The sequence below is a fragment of the Labrus bergylta genome, chromosome 2, assembly GCF_963930695.1.
Source record: "Labrus bergylta chromosome 2, fLabBer1.1, whole genome shotgun sequence".
Lineage (NCBI taxonomy): Eukaryota > Metazoa > Chordata > Actinopteri > Labriformes > Labridae > Labrus > Labrus bergylta.
In genome coordinates this window covers 9,556,745-9,574,225 of record NC_089196.1, presented here as the reverse complement: position 1 = coordinate 9,574,225, position 17,481 = coordinate 9,556,745, and the positions used below count along the sequence as shown (strand labels likewise).

Here is a 17,481-nt window from a genome sequence, read left to right as displayed (position 1 = left end):
GTCTTGTAAGCCTAAACCTGAATCCATCAGAACCTTTCTTAAGCCCGTACAGGCACCATTATTCAGCATCTACACACCATAGGCTACTTAATTTTCAGGCTGTTTAAATCTTACATAAACTTCTATGTTGTACATTTTCCACATTATTTATCACATAGTTAATTTCATAATATATGCAGAAAGTCCTACATGTCATTTTACCACTAGGCCAGCAATAAGTCAAAGTAATATTTTGGTTTACTTTTCTAACAATTGACTACTATTATTATTATTGTAGTACTGAGCTGTGGCCCTACAAGCTCTATTTAAAGTTTGTCCGTTTCTGATTTATTTAAGACCTTTGATGTGGATGTGTGTATCATAGCGCTCAGTCTACACAGGGATACAGGCAATGTGTAAATTTACTGTTGCGACTTTGCTGCCATCTAGTGGTTATAATTGGAGTCGCACCTAAAATACTAAATGCACACATAACAGCACTAGTTCCAACATATCACTGCGCTTTAAAAAGTAGTTCGTAGGCTTTATGCTGATTTATTTTTTCAGCAACCCTTTCAGTGATACATTTCCAAGATTAATTCCGAACAATTACACTATTAAGAATAATTACGACTTATGTAAACCTGGTAAGTGTTTGATTTAAACAAATTATAGCGTATTAATTTAACCAGTGAAGAGGCGTATAATTGATTAGCGGCGTTTTTCCCGTCATCTACATCGTGGATAGCACACCTGTGCTGAACTTCAACTCAGCAGCAGTAGTGACTTTAGGATAAAAGAAACTTTTCTTTAAGAGTAAGTTGCCAGATTTGTTCATAATTACATTAATTTTCACGATTTCTTCCCTTTGATTCGGTTTAATCGAAGTTACTTTTCGCACAAACATCATCTGTAGCTTGATAACATCTGCTCACGGTGAAAGTTAATGCTAAATTTAACATTCACAAACACGGTGCTAAATTTAGATAATTTTAAATGAATTATGTCTCATGTTGCAGAAAGAGAACAGCATGTTTTACTCTGGTTTTACTTTAGTTAGCCTGCCAGCTAACTTGTTGGTGTCACGTTGACTAGCGGCGCCATCTTGTCTTGTACAAACAAAGTGTTCATAAGTTCAACTTTTTATATTTCTCTTAAATACTTGAGATATATTCGAGTTATTTTAATGACTTAAGGCTTTTTTTTTTTTTGGTAGGAAACAAGTGAAAAATACTCTTTCAGTAAAACATAATAAGCGCTTAATAGCCCGTGTAACTTGATTGGATTTGTTTTATTGTATTTCTTGGTTAATTGTTTTAATTTATGGGAAGTAAATAATTGTTTTACAGGGTTATCTTTGAGGCTGTGAAAAATGACTGGTCGGGCACGAGCAAGATCCAGAGGCAGAGCACGTGGTCAAGAGACTACAGCACCTGGAGCGGTAAGAGCAGGTGACATGTTAGTTATCCTGAAAATATCATGTTAATATCCTTTTAGTGGAAATATGTCAGGTCTGTCATATTAGACCTCCTGTTACCTGATTTATAGTGATGTGATGGGCGGATGAGAATTATAGACCTTAATTGTGTTTGATAGATTGTCTATGTAATAGTTACAATACAAAGCAGTTTGAAGCCAGTGTTAATAAGTGAGCATTAAATGTAAATACAGCACATAAGAAAGCTACTCTTCATAAACAGTTGTCAGGCTGTTGTTGTAAATAGGGAATCTGTTCTGACCTGCCTGGTTAATTAAAAGTAAACTAAAGGGATAAAATAATTGTCCTAGGGTTTCCTTTTAATCATAAAAGACTGATTCCTAACTTAAAGCAGGAACATTTACATTTTAAAAAGCATTTCCTCTGACTAGAGGCACTATGTTTATGCACCTTGGTGTTCCCATGTAGTCTTTTGGATGATACCTTCAGTAACTTCAAATACAGAACAGGACAAGAATGTTGTTTCTTATGTAATATTAAACAAGCTCAATTTAGTTTCCAGTTATGTATTTTTCTATGATGCTCACAGTGGTTCAACGTGAATGATTCTCACCTGGAAAATTAATGAATTTAACCTTGTGTTTACACATCTCCAACATCTGTTCACCCCAAGAGCCAGGCTCGAGAGCCGACACCAGCGCCTGCCCCCCCTGCTGAGGGAGAGCTGGTCGGCAGAGGAAGGCAGAAGGGTGCCCCTGGAGCCTTTTCTGCAGAAGGTTTGGTCAAACTTACAGTCGAAGTGTGAATCTTATCAGTGTCTCATGGTTCCATTCAATTTCGGCCTATAATGCAAGCTCAGAGGTGGATCTGTCCTGGCGTACTTAACTTTTATTTTGCAGACCTTGCATATTGATATGTTAGGTCAGCCCTCCTCTCACCTAAAGGAGGGGACTCACATCGGTATCGGTGTACCAAGGGAGGTGGGGAGGGAGCATTGAAGAAAAATGGCAGCAGCAGGTTTGCCATATTTAGCCTGGCTGCTGTTGAAAACTTCGTTATAGGATACAAGAGACGTTTTAAAAGAAAAAAATGTTTTTTGGACATTTGAATAGATTAAAAATCTTTGAAATGAATATTTGCAATTCTAACAGTAATCCATTTTGTCACACCCCTAATAGTCAAGAATATTTGTATTAAGTGATCCTGTTCAGTCCTGAGTGGTGTAGTTATAAATGCATTTTTGTCACCACATTGTCTGCTCCTTCTCAGTCAAAGTACTTTGACTAATTGGCTTAGGATTTCAACTGTACTGAGGTGTTTGTATCTTTGTGTCGGATACTGGTGTAATTACAATTGTACTGAAAAATATTTATTTTCTTATTTAGCTGTTCTGCAGATTTCTGCTGGATTTCAGCAAGTGAAGCTGGGTGAAAGAGGCGGACGCCGTCGGGATTTTCACGATGCAGGGATTAATACTAGGCAGGCGATGGAGCATGTTAAGGAATCAAAGATGGGTCTGTTTTCTTTCAAACTGGTGTACACTGACACATTAATCAAACATGCATGTAGAATCAGAGAATATAAACTACTCCTTAAAGTTCTTGTTTGTTTTTTAGGAACATCTGGCCGCTCAATTCCACTGTCAGCAAACTTCTTTCGCATCCTTTCCCGCCCTCAGTGGGTTCTGTATCAGTACCATGTGGACTACAAACCACCAATGGAGTCTCGTCGCCTGAGATCTGCTCTCCTCTTCCAGCACGATGAAGCACTTGGTTCAGCGCGGAGCTTTGACGGAGCTCTGCTTTTTCTGCCGCTCAGATTGCACAGCAAGGTAATTCTAATGCCAAACATCTTGGAAGAATCAATACTATACAAGTATTCTTTGGCAACTCGTAAAGATAAGAATTGAATTTAAATTAAATAACCAAGATCATGTATGTCTTGTTGTCCAGTAGCACGTCTTTCTCTGTCTGTCTGTCTGTCTGTCTTTTTTTTTTTTAAACAAAACAATAACAATTTGATCTGAAGGTGTTATAACCTCACTGGAAGTGAGAGTTTTTTGGGTTAAAATTTGTAGTTTTACTTGTAACAGATTTATGTTGGCTTCCTAACATTTACAGCGATGTCTAACCTTGTGTTTAGGAAACTGTGCTCCACAGTGAGACGAGGAATGGAGAGAAGGTCCAGATAACTGTCACCTTGACTAATGAACTGCCGCCTACATCTCCTGTGTGCATTCAGTTTTACAACATCATATTCAGAAGGTAAAAATCAAAGTACAAATATAAGACATGCACTATGAGGACTTGCACATGAAAGGCGTCGGCCAAGTTAAATAATGTCTTAAAATAATCAGATATTCTTGCGACCAGTGTGTTTGAGGGGATGGTTGTTGCATGTTTAAACTGGAATAATTCATTAACTTTGAATACAGCTGCTTCTAATCTTATTAATAATGTTTTTTCTCTCGCTCCAGGATCTTGAGAATTCTCGACATGCAGCAGATTGGACGTAACTACTACAACCCCAATGATCCTCTCAACATACCACAACACAGGTTCATTTGTTTGTCCAGCTCATACACAAGCTATACTTTGCAATTCTTAAAATGACTTTACTTTAGTAATTACCTATATCTAGTACTGATATATGTATATATTTATTTTAGTAATCTTGAACTTTAAAGGCCAAAATAATTTTCTGAAAGTGTTCATTGAGATTTGTCAATGAGCAATTTTTAATGATGAAAGAAACAGTGTTGATAAACAATGAGTATCTTCCTTCTGTCGCAGGCTGACCATCTGGCCAGGCTACACCACCACCATTCTGAATTACGAGACGTCCATCATGCTGTGTACGGACGTGAGCCACAAGGTGCTGCGCAGTGAGACGGTCCTGGACTTCATGTACAACTTGAGGCAGCAGTGTGGAAACCAACGCTTCCCTGAAATTTGTGCTAAGGAGCTTGTTGGACTCATTGTCCTCACCAAGTATGCACATTATCACACACGCATAGTGCGACGTGCAGAAGTGTTTGAATTTCAAATAGTTTTTCACTGTTTCTGGACTTATTCTCATCTTATTCCTCGTTTTCTTAGGTACAACAACAAGACCTACAGGATTGATGATATTGCATGGGATCACACTCCCAACAACACTTTCAAGAAGGGAGACACGGACATCTCCTTCAAGAACTATTACAAGGCTGTAGGTGTCATGCCTTCAATAGTTGCACACTTACACAAGTGTGAAAGACTATTATTTCAATCAGGCAAAGATAAAGAGTCAGGATAGACCGGTGTGGAATTACTCCACCTCTTAACATTTTAAGAGGAAACCTTCTGATGCTGTGTGGACCAATTATTTTGTCTGAATCTAAAGAGAGCTCAGCAATGCAGTGGAAAATGAATCACATTCACCAACTTCATCATTGTTTGTTTCTACTTTTCTGTTTTAAGCAATATAGCCTGGATATCAAAGATGGGAACCAGGTTTTGCTGATCAGCCATGTGAAGAAGATGGGTCCTTCTGGAGGTCCTCCTCCTGGTCCGGCCATGCTTATCCCAGAGCTGTGCTACCTTACAGGTGACTAACTCCATCTACTGTTGACTCTTTATTCCCAGCGGACATCTCAACATGCAAGGTGTTTACTGATAAAATATAAGATACTTTTTAATTCATGTGTCACAATAAAGGTGCAGGAAAAAGGCTAAAATATATATATATTTTTAAAATGTACCTGTTCAAACTGATCCTGGTTGAACTACTATCCCTTTTTGTGTTTGACAGGCTTGACTGACAAGATGCGAGCTGACTTTCGCATCATGAAGGATCTGAGCAATCACACCAAACTAACTCCAGAGCAGAGGGAGGGACGCCTCAACAGATTTGTCTCAAACATTCAGAAGTAGGTGATAACAGTGAATCACTGCAGAGTGTTTATTATTGACACATGGCAGCTTGACTGTAATTTCAAGGCCTTTCAAACTTGTTCTACTCCTTTTTGACAGGGGAGAAGTGGTAAACATTATTAATGCAATTTGTCAAATAACTTTTGAACAACCTCACACTGTTATTTATCTAAAGATTTCTATTTTTTATTATTAATCATGAAGGCTCTTAACCATTTAACCTCAAAGTTCTCCTCCTCTCAGCGGCTCCTGTAGTTTAGTCTGTTAAAAGGCGAATAATTAAAAAAAACAAAAAAAAAACATCTTGAGGCAGTGTAACTTGTTTCGATTTTAAATCTTTAATATCGTTTAATAGGAATGCTGACGCACAGGCGGAGTTGGATAAGTGGGGACTCAACTTTGATAAAGCGCTCCTAAACCTGACTGGCAGAGTCCTCCCAGGAGAGAGGCTTTACCAGGGATCAAGATCGGTATAATGTGCTTGTGGTTACATAAATGTGCTCTTTTGAATTAATTGAGAGATTAACATAATTTCTCTCACCTAGTATGACATCAACCCGCAATCAGCTGAATGGTCCAGAGAGATGCGTGGGGTGCCTGTGATCAGCTCTCCTCCGCTGACTGACTGGTTCATGTTCTACACCCGCCGTAGCAGCAACGAGGCCCAGTCTCTCCATCAAACCCTCAACAAAGTCTCAGGTCCACTTGGTATCCGCATCCAGCGAGCTGTCATGTAAGTTTCAGCCTAAAAAAGGTTATCAGCTAAAACAGGTTCCACAATGTTGAGCTCTGATTGGCTGGTTACAGTTTAGTCACCTGATTATTGTTAACGGTCTTTTTATTCAGGGTGGAGTATGAGGATTATCAGGAGTCTCTGCTCAGAGCCCTGCAGCAGAATGTTGGACCTCAAACACAGATGGTTAGTAACACGCACACATGTTCTCAGTGTTTTACACACATACAGAGATTATACTCATGCAGGCCATCCATGTATATTTATGTCTGCCCACTTATGTATTTGCCCATCATTTTTTGATCTGTATATAATAACCTTCTGTAAGAGAGACGTCTACTGATACGACCCTAACCCTGTGCACAGATTGAGGTGGGACAATTTATATTAAAACTTCTTGTGCAGACTTTTTAATATTTTTCTGCAGCTGCCGTTGTCCTTCTTTTAGTTTTAGATGATGGTTGCAATACGTGTCATCAGCATCCACATACGGATCACACTGTATCGAGTGAAACATTTAAAACGCAGCAGCTAGCGTTTGACGGGGGGGGGGGGGTGACCCCTTCAATTACGTTACAAACTCCAAACAAAACTTTATCTGTGAATAATAATTTTGCCTTAATCCACAAAAAGTAGCGTGTCTTTCAATTCAGCTTTGACAATGTTATATACTGAATATACCGGTAAGCAGACTGGCTGTTATTGTAAGTGTATCTCTGGCAGCTCCTGCAGCGCATTGTAAGTGAAACAGGTAGCGTTATTGAGTGTTTAGCTCTGATTCACGGTCTTGAGTAGAGAAGTTCACATACTGCAGCAGGCTGATGTTATGATCGTTAAGTTACTGATTGTTGATAAAAGCAGACACGGTGAAAAAGTTAATCATCTGGCTATCCAGCGCGAGCCGCATGTGTCAACAGATGAAAGGGGAGATGGCTGGTGGAAGCCAGAGATGTTGTATTTAAATGTATTTTCTGCTTGTTCACCAGTTGTTTGATATTTTACACATGCATTCAGAGAGGATTTCAATTGCAATTTTTGGTCTTTTTCTGCCGCTTGCCATTTTCATTGGGCACTTGGTACAACCCCTTTTGGGGGGGGGGGGGGGGTGCCAAAACTTCTCTATGTAGGAAAAACTCTGTTTAAGAGTGCAGAGGTGATGGTGTGTTCATTTCACTTCCTTGACATTCTCTCACTCACACACACACACACATTACATTTGTTTGTGAAGTACACAAAAAAAGAAAGCACAATTTAAAATATAAACAAACCCAATTCCAGGGATTAAAGTTCTCCGTCGCTACGACGGATTTCTGTTAATTTCACAATTGTAATATTTTTATTAAGCGTCAATCAGACAAAAAAAAAAGTCGAGCAGAATGGGGTATATAAAATAACCACTATGAATTAGGAACTCCACTGCCATGGTACAGCATCACTCTGTGGGCTACCTTATGGTATTATGTGTGTGTACAAGTATGGTTACAAGTAAGTTACTCTTGGCTGTAAGATCTCTTGTTTACTGTGGTTGAACTTGAAAGTCTGCGTTGTAACCATGACAACATGTTATGTATTACGAGTGTTGATTGTAAATCACAAATTTGACATGAGGGTCTCACTGCCTTGCTAACTAAGCACTCTTGTTTTTGTAAGGTTGTGGTGGTCCTCCCCAGCAACAGGAAGGACAAGTATGACACTGTCAAGAAGTATCTTTGTGTGGAGTGCCCCATTCCCAGCCAGTGTGTGGTTACCCGTACTATCAGCAAGCCTCAGGCGCTCATGACTGTGGCCACCAAGATCGTACTGCAGATGGCATGCAAGATGGGAGGAGAGCTGTGGAGTGTGGAAATCCCCGTAAGTCCTTTTCACATTCAGTTATTTGTACGTTGAAGAAAGGAGAAGATAAGGTGTTGTAGCAAGCTTTAAGATGATTTATAAAAGTGGATCAAGAAAGATTTTTTTTTTTTTAAACAATTGTGGGGTCTGAATGTGGGCTCTACTGCTTAATTATACTGTGTTTTAAAGTGGCTAAATGGCCTAAAACTCCACTGAACTTTCTTTACATAGCACTCGTACATAAAGACATGAAGCCCAAAGTGCTTCACAAAAGAACAGAAAAAGATAAAGACACAAATGAATTAAAATAAATAACTCAAATCAATATAGTAAAAAAAACACATCAGTGATTAATATCAAAGTAAAAATTTGGCTAAGACGAAATAATAACTTGAGATAAAAATCAATGCTAAAAAAAACCCTGAAAAGGCTGTACAGGTACTCCTGATGAAAGTCATGAGGTAGAGGATTGGCTAGCTCTGTCCTGTTAATTTCAATACTTGACACTGAATCTGTGTCTGAAAGCAGATAACCGACTGAAAGATGCTTACTAAGCATTACCGAAGCTTTGATGAGAAAGCATTCAAAGGTTCCACGATAGTTAAAAAAACAAAAAAAAAAAACTGGTTCATAAACAGGGAAGTAGATGTTTTTTTGTGACTGAACTGAACTACAACACTGGTTTGCTACCTTGTCCCCGCTAATTGTGCAGCTTAAGCAGCTGATGATTGTGGGCATCGACTGCTACCACGACATTTCTGCGGGGAAACGGTCCATTGGCGCTCTGGTGGCCAGCCTGAACAACAGCATGAGCAGGTCAGTTTCTACAGCAGACCATAAGCTGTGTTGTAAGATTGTGTGACCTTACATTTAATTTGTTGTACTGGAGCACTGGATCAAACTGTCTTTTATATTTTTTTTTAACATCTCTGTAAAGGTGGTACTCAAAGTGTGTGTTGCAGCACAAAGGTCAGGAAATCATGGATGGACTGAAGATGGCCTTATCTGGCAAGTCACCCTTTTAATGTGTTGTGCTACGCAATTTCAATGTCCATGTGTCAATTCTCCCAAACACTAGCAGCATAACTGTCATGACTTTATTTTTTCCAGGTGCCCTCAAAGACTATCTTAAGTTCAACAACTGCCTGCCTTCACGCATCATTGTGTACAGAGATGGAGTGGGTGACGGCCAGCTTCACAGTGTGGTCAACTACGAGGTCTCACAGATCTTGGAGTCCATCAAGTCCATGGGGCACGACTACCTGTGAGTCATTCATGAATGCTGCTGCACTGAGAATCAGTAACCTGTATTAAACACCTCAAATGTGGGCCTCTGTGTACTTCTTCCACATTAGTTGCCTTGTGCAGAAGCTCATTCACTAAAGCCTGTACTGTCAGTGTTTGACACAGCCTCTTCATCTGCTTGTTGTAGGCCCAAGCTGAGTGTGGTGGTGGTGAAGAAGCGCATCAGCACGAGGTTCTTTTCCCACACTAACGGCAAGGTGGACAACCCTCCCCCAGGCACCGTCGTCGACTCAGATGTCACCCGCCCCGAGTGGTACGTGTTTTAGGACTCCTTCAATTCATTGATTTATTCAGAAGTTGTGATATGATCAGACAGTCATGCTCTCATCTCATAAAAGGATTTTTATAATGACCTGTAATCAGCTTCGTCACCAGTCTTCAAATACTAACAGATAAGAACTCACTGTATCTGTCTACTGGACTGCACTGGGTCTCTGAATGTTTCAGATGGATTTTGAACTTTTATTTTAAATTGCAACATCATGACTAAAACTGTTGAGCTCCCTCCTTTAGGACCTGGGATTAGTTTTTATCTTTTTAATGAGTCCTGTCACTTTAATTTAAACTGTTCTTGGTAAACTCTGTGGGTTTTTTAGGTTTTGTGTTCTTATTTGACTCAAAGTAAAACACAAGAATCAATTGACGGTTTATCTGTTTAGTAAAACAATTTGCAAGTTTTAAAAAGTGCTGTACAGTACGTAAGTTTATTAATATGTGTCGTGAGAGACGATTTGTGTTGATTTGACTTTTTATAATATGAACTATGACTTGTCCTCCAGGTATGACTTCTACATTGTAAGCCAGGCTGTCCAAAGTGGGAGTGTCTCCCCAACCCACTACAATGTGGTGTACGACACCAGTGGACTGAAGCCTGATCACATGCAGAGGCTCACCTACAAGCTGTGCCACATGTATTACAACTGGCAGGTAGGCTGGCCAATAAATCAGCATATGAGCCCAGATTAAAATCTTGCAACTGTGAAATTGCTTAACTGTTACTTGCAGAAAATATCTTCAAGAATAACTGAGGCTACTTCTTTTAGTCCAATTAAAATATTTCTAAAATACTTGATTTGTTCTGAAGGGGATCATCAGAGTGCCCGCTCCCTGCCAGTATGCCCACAAGTTGGCGTTCCTTGTAGGCCAGAGCATCCACAAAGAGCCCAGTGCCAAACTGGATGACCTGCTCTTCTACCTGTAAGGAAGGAAAGACGACCTGTTGGGCTCTGACTCGTCAGTTACCTTGCAAAGAAGTGTACCTGGTATGTAAGCCTTTGTTGTAAAAGCTTTTCTTAGTTTGAATGAATATAAGTTGTGTTTTGTAGATGCTAAGAGTTTGTTTGAATCTAGCATCACATCTGTGTATGAAGGTATGCAGTTTCAGGTTACCAATATTAAAGTTAAGTAAAGAAAATGATCTATGAACCCTGTTCCCTTTATGGAAAGAGATTTGTGTTTTCTGGGCTAAATGGATGAGTATGTTCAGAGTAAAATAGAGTATCTTGATCTGTTACTAAAACAACACTGAAATGAGAGATAGATTTGACACTAAATGTTTTAAGTGTTTTCATGTATAACTTTGTACCAATAAGTTATTTGAGTTTGTTTTGGATAACAAATAAAAAAGGCACTTTTTGTAGACAAACTGAACACATTGTCAGATTACACAAGAGAGCCTTTGTTAAAAGACTTGACTGCAGTTTCTGTCCTCTATGGTGAGGAGTAAAATATGTTTTACATTTTTGTTAGTAGTGAGGCTCATGAGGGTCAGTATTAAGATCCTGCTGTTCCTGTACTGCATTGAGTTCAAATAAAACGTGTTGTACCACATGATGAATCGTGTTGTGAATTCAATCACGCATAAAACATTACAAAATATCAAATTTATTTAGATTTCTTTCTTCTTTTTTTTTTTTATAAAAGATTGCACATGCACACTCACACAATAATTGTTTTTTTAACCATCAATATAGGCTTGATAATTCTTATCATAAAGCTAGCACACAACTGCAGACTTTGAAACAATATGGTCTTCAAGACACCATGGGGAAAGCTTGCACTGTTTGATTATAAAGTTAAATGTACAAAAAAGGCAGTTTGAAAATCAAGTACAAACATTTAAAAACAATTTTAGAAATGGACAAAGTACAAAAAGAGCAACAGTCACTCAAAATGAATCGAAGCAATGTCTGAAGACATGGTCCAGAAAGAGGAAAAGATGTACATCGGTTTATCGCAGGTTTTCATGGCTGTTGGCCGACAATTGTACAGAAAGTATCAGAATGTTTTGCATACATTCTTTTTTGGCAGTTTCAGTTCAACTCGTGTAGAAAAAATAGGCTAGATTTTGAGTTTGTATTAACATGAGGATGAAATGAAAGATGGGAGGAAATAAAGGTGGACCGTTTCATTTCACGCACAAAGACGAGCATCTGCACAATCCTTTTGGACAGTTTTGAAAATACATTGGCTTTCAATTCATCATACATTCACTACTCTACATTAAGGTGTAGATATATATTTATATATCGATATACAGTACTTTGAATCCTGCACCAACATCACTCGGGACACACTGAACAGGCATCACTGACAGATTGGCTTGAGTCAACATGTTTCTGATTTCTAGATTTAGGGTCAGACAGGTAGGGGGCAGCGTAGAGGTAGCCTTGTGTCTCTGTTAATTTCTGTGGAAACAGTTATTAACCTTTTATTGTTCTAGTGAAGCCCGACAGTGTTGCATGTTATGAATCATATGCAGTACAATAGGAGGACTCCCATTTGCTGATGCTTATCTAACACAGAAGCTGATTGTTTTTTGTAGTAGTTTCCTCACGAGAGTAGTCACTTTAAATCAGATGTGCATCAGTGCGGCAGCAGAAACAGTTAAATAAAAAATAAAACCTTTAAATATTTTGCCCCTTTCTTTTCTAAGATACAAAAAATAATTTCTTTTTTTGGGCTTAACTATTGATGATGGTTGCTGGACGGTTGTATGTAAGCTCTGATCTTCAGGAGATCACGACAGTCACACAGTATGCTAACAGCTCTTGTTTTTTTGAACACAGAATGAATAACAAGCATGAAACTGCACGCTCTACTGGACAAAGGACTAACCATTGTGCGATAGTAAGGCAAAAACATGGAGGTTGGATCTACGAGGCATTTCCATTCAGGCTGATTTGACTGCAGAGACCCTGTGGTAGGCGCAGCATGTGCTTGTTTTTGGAGGCGTCTGACATGTACGAGGGGGAACACTTGGCTCTCTCACAGTTGTTAAAATAGGGCAGAGGAGTAGGAGTCGATTCTTCTGATTTGTCACAGTATACTGCACAGCGAGTCAGCGGCGCTGTATGAAAGTACTGCATGCACCAAGTTTCATTTTGCACGCTCTCAGGGGGGGTCAGGAGGGAATGTGCTGAAGTAAAAGCATGCAAACCTCACCTAAAAAAAAAAAAAATCTAACCAGCTGACACGTCCGTCTCGTTCTTCTGTTACTAAATGGACTCAAATGTTAAATTGAGCCCTCAGTATTTGAAAGACATTCTGAGTTTCACAGAGACACTGGTCAGACTCGTGGTGTTTTAAGCAACTGCAAAAAGGAGAATGCCGAGAGCCCTGTCTTTGACTACAGCCGAACTTCATCAGCCAAGAGACCTGGAGGTAAGATACTCATCTGCTGACAACATGAGGTCTCAGGATAATAATATGAAATGTGTAATTGAAAATATGTTGTTGATACTGTTAACAAAATACAAATACTCTAGTATACAACAGATGTACAAGAATAAATGCCAACTGTCCTCTGTTAGAATTTCTTTTCTTTTTTTTTTCACTTTGTTGGATGACACTCGATCATTATTTTACAGTGCCCAGTCTTTCCAATAGTTTCTTCCTTTTTGGAGAGCAGTCCCCTTCTCTGTTTGGAGGAGTACATGTCCAGTGGGACCTGATGGGGCTGCGGGGCCCCACGGTGGCAGGGCCTGAGCCAGCGACGTGTGGACGCACTGTGGGAGAGGGTGCTCCTCTGCGCGGAGACGATTTTTCCAGTGGAACCTAATGGGAGACCCGTAAGGGACAGTTGAGGGTGTTAAAAAGCCAGCCGTCTGTCACACCTCAGTCATTACTCCCCTCCTTCTCTTTTAGTCCTTTCTGTCTCTGTAGGGCCACCATAGCTCTGAACTCTACCTCCCTGGATGTTGTCCTGTGCATAGAATCCCCCCCCCCTCCTCTCCCCTCCCCTCCTGTAATGTAGATTTATTTTTTTAACAAGCTGCTATGAATAAGCTACAACGGCACACACAGTTAAAGCATGACATCGACTCACTTCCACATCAATGAAAGGTGACAACATCTTCAAAGGCGGGGGGAGGGGGGGACAGTTTCTCTCACATCAATGGATACATTTGCTTTGGGACTAATTTATATCACAACCACATTCCTTTCTCTCATATAAATTGGATATGGATTGCACTGGTACAACTGGGTTACAGAGAAACTACCAGTCACTACTCCTTTTCTGTAATCATGAGCTAAAAGGCTTCTTTATATTGCACTTTGGACAGAGTGTGTATTTATACATGAATTCATTATGTGAGACTCAGTACACCAGAACGTGAATCATATCTGAACCATTCTGCTGTTTGGTGTATTTCATTCTATGGAGTTTAAAGCGAGATGTTTATTCTTAAAGTACAAATAAAGGGGTTTGTTCAACTTGGGAATAAAATGTCTAATTCTTAAGAAACAGAACATTTCTCAGTTTCATTCTCAGACTGTTGATAAGAATTAGAGATAGCTTCTGGTTTCAGAAGTGAAGCCAATGTAGAAGTTCCTCAAACCTGCTGTTTCTTCTCATGACCAGCAGGGGGCAACTGCACTGCCTGTAATACGTTCAATTGTATGAAACCACATGTGAAAATGACCATTCCCAAGTGGTTTCATACAGTTTTGAACATATTGCAAGCAGTGCAGTCGCCGCCACTTCTGGGTGTGGTTAACTGTGATTGACAGATCTCTTATCACGGCGACCTGTCAACCAAGATAGAGAAAACATTTCACACCCAACCCAAGTATGTTGGTTCAGAGACAAGATGAAGATTAGTGCTAAATTATCACATTTGGGGCTTCAGAGAGGGCTCCACAACCAAATAGGTGACCCTTGAGTAGCTGCATCCACTTCTTTTTTTAACACCTGCTTTGCTGCTACAGCCGTATGGTGTGGAGTGTAACTAGTGGCTTTTGGTGGATGATGCACGCTAACATAACAACACTTTGGGTTGGTTTTGATATATTGCAGACACTTCAGAGTTCACTTATGGAACATTAACTCAACTTTTAGATGACGATGTAGGCACAGTGTAGCATTTTTACAATATCCAGTAGGTTTTCAGCTAAAGTTCAACAGTCTCGCTTTAAACCAGTAAGTTGGAAATCTATCTTTTTAAAGAAATTAGTCCTGATGTTTTGATGAACGAAAATGCTTTAATGCAATTTACATTATTCTTTGAATTAGAGGAACCAGGTCTCAAAACTGACATCAGATAATTCAATCTTTATGCTCTTCTTTTGTTTTGCATAGGATTGGTTTTCCTGATTTCTTTCTGGGCTGCAGGATGCTATACTCCAGCAAAGAAGTCTAAATACTATTAATGTCAACAAACTTCTGTGGGTCATTTTCAACTACGGCCTTTTAGCTTATCATGAATTACAGCAGGAGACTTATTGCAGGAGACGGACATTGTCAGGTACAACACTCAGAGAAACAACTGAAGATACCATACTTCTTGTCTAATGCATTGGCTGGGGTTACTATCTCCTACCAACACACATCATCAACAGTTTTGGTGAAACAAGGACAATTCCTGAAGCGACCTAAAGACAAAGCAGTACTGAAGGAATGTCTTAGAAAGTACACGTGTTTCATACCAGAAGCTAAGGGGACCCATGTCATCTGCATTAGACGAGGGGAGCGTAATGGTGGTATCCTCAGTTGCTCACTTACGTGACGGAAACAGAGCCTTTAAGGTGTGAAATGAACACTCTTCTTCTGTTTTGCCAAGCGGGTGAGGAAAAGAAATAAAAACAAAACATGATGATGGCATTTCAATCATTTTCACTCTGACAATGGCAAGTTAGAACACAAGGAAAGAAATATCTGATGACATCTAGTCATATGTGAACAATTGCATTATTTCTTGAACATAAACATTACATCACATTATGTACAATTAATAAATAAATATTTCTGAAATGATTCTCTGATGGCAACATAGGTTAAGTGACCTTTGAGTGCTACTTTACAAGAAAGAAATTTACAAAACAAGGCGTTCAGGAGCAGATACAAAAATGAAACTACACTAGACTTATCTTTATATAAAAGGTTCAAGAAGTCATGCATGTGGACTATAGAACATGCTAAGCTGCAGACTACATAAATCATCTTTTGGTACAACAAAACTATTGACTCTATTAGAAATGATTTGAGCTCAAACACAGAATATGTTCACAAAGCATCTGTTAGAATGCTGAATATGCATGTGCAAAAAGTGTTAACTGCTGCTTTTTTTTCCAGACATGACAGAACAAGTAAAAAGTCACAGGAGCCCTCCCACCCCATACCCCCCCCCCCACTTCATTTTACTCTCATTGAGAATGCTTAGTGAATACAGTATATCCATATATTATACAATGCACAACTTCCCCCCTTTCACAGCAGTAAACATGAAAAATAAAAGTTCCTCTGTCAAGTATAAGTCTTAAATTTTATTTTTTCATAGATCTTAGACATCTATTTATTTACAGTGTAATGCTCCAAAGTCAGAAATCCCATAGTACTTCAGTGAGACACACATACACACACACACACGCACAGACACCAAACTAAAGGAGATAGAGGGAACTGAAAAGAGTAAATGGATGACAGAGGGCTAGTACTGCGAAGGAGCATGTACCCTTTTGGTCTTTATCCGTGCTGGAGTGTCCTGGGGGTATCGAGATGGTGAGTCAGTGAGAAAAACCTCTACATCATCAGGCACTTCTTCAAGAAAGTTGGAAGGAACGAGTCCCTTGTGTCCATTGAGCTCGCCCTAAGGAGAGCATAAGCACAGTGAGACTTCATCTGCTGTGTTTAACTTGAATTACACCCTGTACTCAGCAGTCCCCCCACTATTTTAAGAAGGCACTTACTAATGTCAATAAGTGCTGCAGAGGAGTTGACAACTCAGATGGGCTGCTGCTTTCCAGAGGGTTTCATCCAGCATGCATGCCCATTTGATTTTGTTCCTTCAACATCCTGACTAATACTTAAACAGGACTCTCCAATACTATATATATAATATATACTATACTATAATATATAATAATGACGCTCTACTTTTATGTTATAGTCACCAGTTTTCAACTTTATTATTGAAAAATCATATAAGCAGAGGCCTCTGTTGAAAAAAGGAGCATATCATAGCAAGATTAAATCTAAAGCGCTTGGTTGTGACGGTTAAAAACATTACATGGTGTTATAGTTGTGGAAGTCACTCATGATTAAACAAGAATTTAAAAGGGAATTATTTAAGCTGCAATTCTTCAATCAACATGTATAGCTGCAATTCATGAAGCATGGCCCAGGAATTTATGATCCCAGGATGCATTTCTCTCACCAAAATACACCTTTGGAGTTTTCTTTGTGTGTTTTTTCTTTGTTTTTTTTGTAAATTAAAGTGTTGATAAAGTGTTGACTTTATCTTTCTGACTGGTAGCAAAAGAGACAAATATCTGGTCGTACTATCAAACACTTCCAGTGTGGTTGAGGTAGACTTGCAACCTGCACTCTGGACACAGAGAATGCAAGCTCTTCTACTTTCAGATGCCAAAGTGTGGAGGGGGGGGGGGGGGGGGGGGCAAAGCTCAAGAGATCAAAAGTCATATGGCTATAAGATGCAGGAATTAACTTTGTCAAATATGCCCCAGGCTACAGACTTTGTGGGCTCAAAAGCATAATGCCAAATCTCATGAGGGGGAACGGCATTTAGCCACAGGGCTCAGCCAGCAGACTTCATTTAGAGGACATACGGCAAGAGGGTTATCGCCTGGTGTCGCTCCTTCAAAGATAGAGTTACAGCCAGACATAACAGCAAAATAGATCTTTAACATGGACAAAACAGAGACACCTCTCTAGCAACCCCCGAAGGAACGTCCACATCAGAGCACTGCAACAGGAGTAGATTTTTAAATAGGGCTCTAATGGATGATGCTCTGGTTCTTTGTAACCACACTCATTGGCTGAC

At 39.5% G+C, this 17,481-nt stretch overlaps 2 protein-coding genes across 2 annotated transcripts in view; one reads left to right on the top strand and one right to left on the bottom strand.

Annotated features, from left to right (window-relative positions):
- Window positions 1–711: 711 nt before the first annotated feature.
- piwil1 (piwi-like RNA-mediated gene silencing 1) lies at window positions 712–11,032 on the top strand. Its single transcript, XM_065964146.1, has 21 exons — window positions 712–795; window positions 1,329–1,420; window positions 2,091–2,193; window positions 2,803–2,931; window positions 3,034–3,248; window positions 3,560–3,681; window positions 3,894–3,974; window positions 4,210–4,407; window positions 4,516–4,624; window positions 4,876–5,002; window positions 5,207–5,324; window positions 5,684–5,798; window positions 5,874–6,061; window positions 6,175–6,247; window positions 7,712–7,912; window positions 8,607–8,710; window positions 8,832–8,902; window positions 9,005–9,158; window positions 9,327–9,452; window positions 9,979–10,126; window positions 10,284–11,032. Exons 2-21 carry the CDS (start codon window positions 1,352–1,354, stop codon window positions 10,398–10,400), a joined length of 2,568 nt encoding a protein of 855 aa, XP_065820218.1. The 5' UTR covers window positions 712–795; window positions 1,329–1,351; the 3' UTR covers window positions 10,401–11,032.
- Window positions 11,033–11,067: 35 nt separating this feature from the next.
- The window catches only part of rimbp2b (RIMS binding protein 2b), a 79,478-nt gene continuing 73,064 nt past the window's right edge, over window positions 11,068–17,481 (bottom strand). Inside the window, 3 exon segments of the mRNA XM_065964140.1 lie at window positions 11,068–13,147; window positions 13,150–13,255; window positions 16,153–16,287. Of these exon segments, the coding sequence (XP_065820212.1) occupies window positions 13,032–13,147; window positions 13,150–13,255; window positions 16,153–16,287 (357 nt within the window). The 3' untranslated portion in view covers window positions 11,068–13,031.